The sequence below is a fragment of the Cryptomeria japonica genome, chromosome 5 (assembly GCF_030272615.1).
Source record: "Cryptomeria japonica chromosome 5, Sugi_1.0, whole genome shotgun sequence".
Lineage (NCBI taxonomy): Eukaryota > Viridiplantae > Streptophyta > Pinopsida > Cupressales > Cupressaceae > Cryptomeria > Cryptomeria japonica.
In genome coordinates this window covers 67,154,240-67,163,214 of record NC_081409.1, presented here as the reverse complement: position 1 = coordinate 67,163,214, position 8,975 = coordinate 67,154,240, and the positions used below count along the sequence as shown (strand labels likewise).

General features: G+C 36.6%; 1 protein-coding gene across 2 annotated transcripts; it reads left to right on the top strand.

Moving 5' to 3' along the window:
• Nucleotides 1-1,663: 1,663 nt before the first annotated feature.
• On the top strand, nucleotides 1,664-6,084 carry LOC131032737 (pentatricopeptide repeat-containing protein At5g50280, chloroplastic). Of its 2 annotated transcripts, XM_059221243.1 has the most exons (3): nucleotides 1,664-2,637; nucleotides 4,480-5,054; nucleotides 5,209-6,084. In XM_059221243.1, exons 1-3 carry the CDS (start codon nucleotides 1,793-1,795, stop codon nucleotides 5,232-5,234), a joined length of 1,446 nt encoding a protein of 481 aa, XP_059077226.1. In that variant the 5' UTR covers nucleotides 1,664-1,792; the 3' UTR covers nucleotides 5,235-6,084. The 2 variants fall into 2 exon arrangements, with proteins under 2 accessions (XP_059077226.1, XP_057819765.2); XM_057963782.2 differs by having other exon boundaries at nucleotides 4,480-6,084.
• Nucleotides 6,085-8,975: the final 2,891 nt, after the last annotated feature.

Below are 8,975 nucleotides of genomic sequence, written 5' to 3'. Positions count from 1 at the left end.
CAACAAAGTTTGGAAAACACTTCCTTGATCTTTTAGGCAAGGTTGTGTATTGAGGCAAAGCCGAAGGTCCCATTTGAGTTCCCTATGGCTGGGCTACAATCAAAGCCATAATGTAAACTGGAATTCTTCTACCAGAGAGATCTTCTAATGAAACACATAGTCGCCAACCTCTATTCTAGGGGAGGCACCTTCAAATTTCTAGGGAAATATAGCACCAACACTTTGATTTCTCATCCCCAACAAAGTCACCAAAAATCAGTTGGTTAACAGATTTGTCACTTCAATTTTATACTCTCTTGCCCATATTAATGACAATTTGACCAACAGTTGAGTCACATGCAATGGTATTTGCAAGTGCTCTTTGCTTATTTTACAAGGCATAGCTACCTTCGAAAGATGCAATGAATGCAAACAGTGTATGTTTTTCACCAAAAAGAAGAAAAGGTAAACTGACACCTACTCAACCATGAAAGTAGATGCGAAAGATTGGACTTAAAATGAAGTGAATATAGATAAATAACACAAAGTTTATTTATTCCACACCCCCGGATGTTACCCAAGAAAAGAAGGAATAGCAGATTCTTTTCAAAAGATGATTTAATCTAAATTTAAAGCTCCATAATCAAATACATATTTAGTTCATTATAGCTAAGTAACATTGAAGAGTAACTACAAAGAAACATAGTACATTGCAATTTAAAAGAAAACATTAAAAAAATTCAAAGATTTAAAAATATATTCTTTATTTCTTCACTATCAGAACATGAGTTTACAGACTCAGCTCTCTGTACAACAAGACTATGTAAAAAGATAAGCTCCTTCCCTCCTTTCTCTCCTCTCTTACTATTATCTAAAAATCCTTTTTATAACTAACATCCATTTGTAGTTTCGAAGTAACGGTTTTTGGGAAGGTAACGGTCTTGAAACATAGTGTTTCAAAAATTACCGTAAGCAAAGCAAAACTCATCAAAAACATTTTAAATACTAAACCCATACCATAAATAATCCTAATTTTCTACTTCTTCATCATGTACTAGATTCCTGTCTGCAATTTGATTTTCAATCATCTCTACCTTTGTCTCTTCTTCAATCAGCACCCAGAGAACTGTTGCAAATTCCTCTTCATTTTGTATGCATTCTCGAGCAAAATCGGTCAAATGGAAGAGAATGTCCTCTTGCGTAGACTTGACGTCAGATTGTAGCATTGGAGCTTTCCCTTTGAGCACCATCTTCCTTATCATCGAAAAAGCTAATTACTAGGGTTTCTTCTCACAATTATTTCTTCTTGCAACTGTTGTTCGTGATTTTCAACCTATTCTGCAATTTTACCAAATAAGGAGATTGTCTTTCTATATTCTACAAAATCGGTCTGTTGTTTCCATGCAAGGGCATGCAACCCTTGGATAATATTCCCTTGTTTGCTATATGACCAATTTAGATCAAGATCAACAACTGACAACTCGTTATTACAAGACAAAACCATTTTGACAAAGAAAATTCAAACAATCTTTAATTAGACTAAACATATTGAAATGTTTTGTCCATCAGCCTTATAATGATCACACCTTTGGTGTATTTTTTAAAGTGTATATTTAGAGCAGTTTTGGTTTCTCACATTGTTGGAGGATAAAATTGTTCATCATCTAAACTTATTTTTTAAAACCTTTAGGAATCATCTTATCCGACAAATCTTCGCTTCATTGTTTTTGATACTTCGAATCTGAGTCCATCCGTTACCTTATTTTACATTTCATTGTTTCTAAACTATCGTCCACATGACATAAAAGGGAAGATGTCTCAGATCAGTTATTCTTCAATTCTTTATACCGTTTCTTTTTCTCCAGCAAATTTCTCTTTCAAATGTCCGTTCCCTTCAAAATCACCCATTTTTCACTGTCGTGAACTCACAGATTCCTTGCCACCTTACCCTCTAGGCTGCAGGATTAATCTAAAAGGGCCTGTTCCGTTGAGGGCTCAGCTTAATGACATTAACAGCAAACGCATAATTCCCATTGCCCATGTTTCTGATACCCACTACACTGAAACACATGACCAGTTTACAAAAACCTATTGTGCTGAAACTAAAATCCATTTTTCAAATTTCCAATATACCAAAACCAATGCCCAAATTTCAGATACCCATTACTCTGAAACCAATGCCCAAACGGCAGACTCCCACCTGACAGACATCCATCATTTTCAAACTAATGCCCACCTGACAGGCACCCATGACAGAGGGGTTGGGTATGCTGACATGGACACGAATGCAAGCCCTCACGATCAAGAGCTATTGAGCTCCATCATCGACATTGCCAAGAATCTTCCGGTAAACACCACGCTGACTAATTATCTTGATCCTTACAGTGGGAGAATAAGCAACAGGGACTGCAATTTTTTGTTACAGCTACTTGGTGAAGAGGGTTTGGTTTCACAGGCCGTTCACCTGCTAGAGTGGATGGGTTTTCAGGAGCCATCTATAGTTAGTCCCGAAAGTTATTCCTTAGTCTTTCCGCTTCTTGGGAGGGCTGGAATGGTAGAAAATTTGTGGTTAGTGTTCGAGAATATGCCAGGTGGAAGAGAATTTCACTGTGCCAATATTTATAATGCAGCGATTTCTGGCTTTGCGCAATGCTCCAGGTAAGAAAGCCGTTTTTTAAGTTTATACAACTGTGGAATTTTGTTTTTGTTTTAGGGGAAATTAATTTGCTACTGCAGATAAACATTTTAGCTTTATTAGGATGTCTTAAAATTACAGATAACAAAATAAGCCATAAGATTTTTTTGAGACGAGATGAGATCAATTCAAATAGCCTTTCCGCCAGGTCTGCAGTAGTATATCTACTTGCTAAGTTGATTGTTTCTATATGCATCCAGTTTAAAATCAATTCTCCAAGGTTTGTTCGATTTGTTTTAATTGTGGACTTCTTGCATTTGATTATGACTGCAAAATAGTTAGTTCTGCTTTATAGCATTTCCAAGTGAAAACAATTTTTTGATTCTCTTCTATTTCATTTAGGTCAAGCCTCTCATTAATTTTCTGTGTTTTTGAGGACGTTTCTTGGTGGATTCATTTACCGGTTTTATTTTCTCATTTGTTGTAAATTGGTTTTTAGTTTTGAAATGGCGAAAAAGCTTTCCCACAGAGACACTTCATATTTTCTTAGTTGATCGGTATGTGTGAAGTTGTCCTGATAGAGATTATGGAAATTTACTTCAACTGGCAACGTGCCAGCCCGCGGAGAGTGGTCAGAGCATTTTAGCATTATAATGACTAGCTTGTATCAATGCTAGGGTTTCCACTGGATTTTCTTATCCTCAAAAGTCATTTATGAGAATTGTCTGGTATGAAAAACTTTTACTCAAGAAGAAGTTCTGAAGAACTAAATAGGTGGGAACATTGGCATCAATCCATATGGAAATGTTAAGACTAGCTTGTTAGTCATCTGAGCTGAGAGTCTTCCTTTGTCATGCCTTTTACAAGACTCTAGTTTACATGCCCTACTATTTATCCTTTACAGCATGGAAATATTTTCAGACGCATGTGTTAGACCGTTAATATCTTAAGTTTACATGTACTCATTCAAACCACCCTGGATAATGCAACAGAGTGGCACTTGTTTATCTTTTCTGCAAGCAAAGCTTTTGGTTGCAAAAACACAGCTACAGCCAAACATAGATTGTTTGTCTACTTTATGTATGAAATTTTGCCCATTAGTTTAAAGTTTAGATCTGTCAGAAGGCGAGAGAAATTTGCTAATGAAAACTTAAGCATTCTTGACTGTTAAAAAAGTCAATTTGCATCTTATTCTTCTAGTAAATTAAATATAGTGCCAAGATTCGTGCATAGCTTGTTGAAGGATGCGAACATATAAATATCATCAAAATAAAGCATGCCACTGGAATTGAGAGTGTGAAGCAAATATTTGTATGGCAGATGGTTTTTGAGGTCTCCATTCCAGAAACTATACAGTACAATACAGTTGCAAGTTTAATTATGATTGTGTATTTTATGTTGTAGTTGCAAACATTGTAGCTAGAGAGTTTTCTGCTAGCTATACAGGACTAATTGAGTTACCGACAGACAGTCGATGGGGGATAATACATGGGATTATGAAATTCATGCTTTGCTTGCTTGCTTTGGATTTTTAATTACTCCAAAATTGAAGGATGTTGAATTTTCTCATAATTAATTTGAATATCGAAGTTGAAATGCAATCATTGATTCAACGATTTACGTCACTCTTTGATCTAAGAGTTTATAGATAGAACTTGGCCTGACCTATGATATGTTCCAATATCCTTCTCGTTAACAAGTTGAGAAGGCTAATATAGAAACATACTAAAAAAGGTTCCTAGTATTTGATGCACAAATAATAGATTTTCTTGCAACTTATAGAATTTTTTTCTTTCAATATCCATGTAATAGCATTGTAGTTGGGGTCTTGTGAAGGGATGGTTGACACAGTTATTTGTTTGCAGATATGACGACGCATGGAAAGTCTTTGAAGAAATGGATATAAGGAATATTGGACCAGATACTGTAACCTACTCTTCTCTTATAACTATTATGAGAAAGAGTGGTCAAAGTGCTAAAGACGTGTGGCAGTTTTTTGAGAGAATTTCCAAAAATGGTGTGAACATGAGCTCTGAGATATTTGGTTCTCTTATCAAATCTTTTTGTGATGAGTGCCTTATGAGAGAAGCCCTAATCGTGCTATTTGAGATGGAAAAGTATGGTTTTGAGCCCAATGTTGATATTTATAACACCTTAATTGATGCCTATGTTAAAACAAATCAACTAGAAGAAGCTGAAGGGTTGTTTCTTGAAATGAAGGACAGACATTTACAACCAACTGTTTCTTCTTATAATATTCTAATTGATGCATACAGCAAAAAAGGACGATATGGGGTTGTGGAGGAGCTTATTCAGGAGATGGAGCATTTGGGCTTGAAGCCTGATGTTTGGACATTCACATCTCTGATAAGTTCATATGGTAGACAGAAGAAAATGAGTGACAAAGCTGCAGATGCTTTCTTGAGAATGAGAAAGCAAGGTATATTTCCCACTTCTCATTCATATACTGCTCTCATTCATGCCTATTCTGTCAGTGGTTGGCGCGAGAAAGCTTATGTTACATTTGAGGGCATGATTAGAGAAGGACTCAAACCCTCTTTAGAAACTTACACAATATTACTGGATGGCTATAGGCGTGCAGGAGATACTCAAAAGCTAACAGAGGTATGGAAAATGATGATGGAAGATGGCATTGAAGGGACAAGAGTAATATTTAATATCCTTGTCGATGGGTTTGCTAAGAAAGGCCGTTGTTATGAAGCTAGGAATGTAATATGTGAATTTGGAAAGAAAGGTCTAAAGCCCAATGTGATGACTTATAACATGCTTATAAATGCATATGCACGTGCTGGGTGGCACACAAAGTGCCCTCAAGTTTTGAATGAGATGGTAGCTGCTGGCTTGAAACCAGATGCCTGCACATACTCAACTCTTATTTATGCTTATTTCCGAGTCAATGATTTTAAGAAAGCCTCTTACTATCACAAGGAAATGATTAAAAACAATCAAGTTTCTGATTCAACCTCTTATAAAAAGATGAAGGCACTTCTAGATGCACAAAACACAATAAAAAGTAAAAGGGACAAGAAAGCAGCTTTGGTTCAGATTCGGAAGCAAATTGGTCTTCCGAGCAGGAATAAGCAGACAAAAGAATTTTGGAAAAGTAAAAATAGGTCCATGAATAGAGTCCCAGACTAAACTGTGATTTAGCATCAGCTTCTTCTTATTACTATTTTTCCTTTTAAGGGCTAAAATGTCTGGAGCTTGATAGAGAATACTATGAGCTCTTAAGCTTTTGTCCTGTCAGTCTTTTCATGCATTATTTATGGTTCATTTTCTTAGTCCATCTGCGGTATCAGTTTCCTTCATGAAACCTTAGTTAATGCAAGTGCATATTGTTGCTACCTTGAGGGTATTTAAATTATACAGTAAAAATATCTCCCATCAAATTACAGCTAAATGAACAACGAAAAGAGCTTGATTGAATTGTCTTTGATTCTCTGGACATATATATGTTGCGTTTCTATGCTATTTTGGCAGGGTAGCAGTTCCTAATATACGATTCATGGCTTGAAATCCCCACAATGTCTTTATTACAAAATGTAATAATTTAATTCTTAAGCCGAGTCTTGACTCTCTTCCATGTGCTTTCACTGTTTTATGTTGGTGAAAAACAGTGGAAACCTAATATTTACAGTGATGATACAAGTACAGCAAGTTTTTAACTCTGTTTTCCATTTACTATTTCATGATGTTGTATTTCATTCAGAATGCATTCTGCTCTGGAGTTTTTATATTATCAATTTGTTTTCAGTAAGGATGGCTATCCACACTTAATCTAGATTAATTATCTGATTGGGTTTGTGTTCACAAGCTACATGTACGTTTGCTATCCTAAGATTGCTGTAGTGAGATTTTTCCAATATTGGTTGTGCTTCTCTTTATCTTAATAATTTTTATTTGAGATGTGCTTTCTGACTATTGCGCAGTGATTACCTCACATTCTTTTCATGCAATATAGAGCTAAGCTCTTCATACTGAGCATACAGCAAAGGGGCTATAATATTTTTCCCCGTGAGCCTGTAATGAGGAAATTGTGGCCTGCTAGAGTGAATGGGAAGGCAATTTGTTCATATAATTGCTTTGACAGTTAATGTCAGATCTAAGGTTTTAAACTCAATACCAATTATGAGGGGAGTTGGACAGGGATATCCAGTGTCCCAAACTCTTTTCAACATTTTCTTGATGATATCATGAAGGATCTAAAAAATCCATGGCTTCAACTACTTGTTTCACATCCGTTTGCTGATGATTTGGTGGCATTTGTGGATTTTATTTATGACTTGAAGCCTTGAAGGCAACCCCAAAGTGAGTACACCTGTTGCCATATTAAATTAGACATGAAGTGTGGCCTTGATAAATGTAAAGTGACAGTCACATTCTTCAATGGGGAGAAACCTAGAAGACATGACCTCATGATTGGAAATAAGTTAATAACTAGTTCAGACCCATATAAGGACAGGTCTGAAATGCACTCATAGGTATGTCCACATTTTTTAATGTTGTGGTGTGAAGTGGTTGTATCAGCAGATCTGTATCATCAAATTACGTCAGTAACCAGTGGGAGTGTGCCTATCTGTGTATTTCGGGCCTGTATTTATGTGTCGGAGCTGGTTTTTACATCACAGATACATGTATTGGGTATATCAGATTATGTGTATTTTATTTTCTTAGATATGAATATGGCATCTTTTAGCAGATTTAACATCCTGATTACCAAAAGCGTCTTGATAGCTAGTGAAATTCATTGTCTACCAAGGTTAAGGAAAACCGTCAAACTCAAAAAAAAGTCTGGCCATGAATGATACAGAAATTTGTGAGTTTGGTCAGATAGGATGGGACTGCATTAAGTGCAGAATCTTATTTTGGAATATTTTTAGAAGGTACACTGACAGAATTTAGGAGTGCATTGCTGAATGTATCCTACAGTGGAGTTGAGTATGTGCTTGTTATCTCTCCATAATTCTGTTTTCACTTTTGTACATGTGATGTAATCAAGCTGCTCTGGATTATATTTATGAATTCTGGCAAGAAGACCCTTACATCAAAAGAATCATCAAGGAGGGTTACTGCAGGAAACTAGAGTTTTCATGGGTTGAGAAATCTTCTTGCTTGCAGAAGAGTGCCCACCTGGTCAAAGGCCCCTCTCCTTTAAAAAATTGATGTTTATTGTCATTTTTAGTGCAAAATTGGTGGAATATTCTTAGCCTTTAGTTACGACCTGCTTTAAATAGAGTTATTGGAGGGAACGAAATGGACTCTCGGCAAGTTTTCTACTGAACATTAAGCAGGAGCAGCTATTCTACATAAAAGTTAAGACATTTGTGTGGTTACGATTGAAGCAGTAGTTATTTACAATGCGAGCCTTTATTAACTATAAGAGTCCTAAGACATAGGTTGCTGATCTGGTTGATATCAATCTCCCATCTAGAGTGGGAGCGAGACGCCCCTAGGTATGTAGAATGAGGAGAATAAAAAGAGTTAGTTGAGGGAACTGTTGTGACGTATTCACACATCACCCCATTCCAAATGTGGACCCCCACTTTTTCGCTTTGTAGGTTAGTTGTCTTAGCTTAGCCATTGATAGTTGTCGGGTCTTTGCTATTAGCCTTTCATTTGTAAGTCATATAGTTGCTCAAAAGCTGGCCAAGTCTCTCTCTTTAAGATGAAGTGAGGTTCAACACTCCCTTTGCCCAGCCAAGGCATAACACCTTCCACTTCTCCCAGTCCTGTCAGTGGGTGCCCAAACCCGATCACTCCCATTTCCATTCCTGATCATCGCCACCACCATTTTCACTTCTCCTTGCTGCCTTCCATTTCACTCAATATTCTCTACCCACTTACTTATCTATCCTCATCTACCTTCATTCCCCAATCGCCATATCCTAACCCACTTCACCTACATAACCTACCTTATATTTCCTAACTTCCATCCCTTATCCCTCCATTTTCTTTCATCACCTACCCTTCTACCTTACCCTCACCTTCACCTACCTTCACCTATATCGTCACCTATCTGACCCTCTTCCCATCCTAGCATTCTCATCCACTACCCTTCACGTACATTTGCACTTACCTATACCTTCACCCTCACCTACACCTACATTTACTCCTATCTCTACCTACTTCATTTTCTTGCACTTGAATTGCAAAAATACATTAGAGCATATCATGAATTTAGAACAAAATAAGAAATTATGATTGACAAAGAATTTAAAAATAGTAGCATTTTATCTTCAAATGCTAAAGAGAACATCCACCTTGAAAGAATGTCAAATCAATGCTAGTAGATGTCCACAATCCATATGATTGAATGAACTGTTTCCAGATTCAATTGTGT

What these genes read in the sequence shown, in the direction of transcription:
- LOC131032737 (XM_057963782.2), top strand. Translation starts at nt 1,793, where the DNA reads ATGTCTCAGATCAGTTATTCTTCAATTCTTTATACCGTTTCTTTTTCT. An exon ending in GGCTTTGCGCAATGCTCCAG is followed by an intron (nt 2,638 to 4,479) that starts GTAAGAAAGCCG and finishes ATTTGTTTGCAG; the next exon opens with ATATGACGACGCATGGAAAG.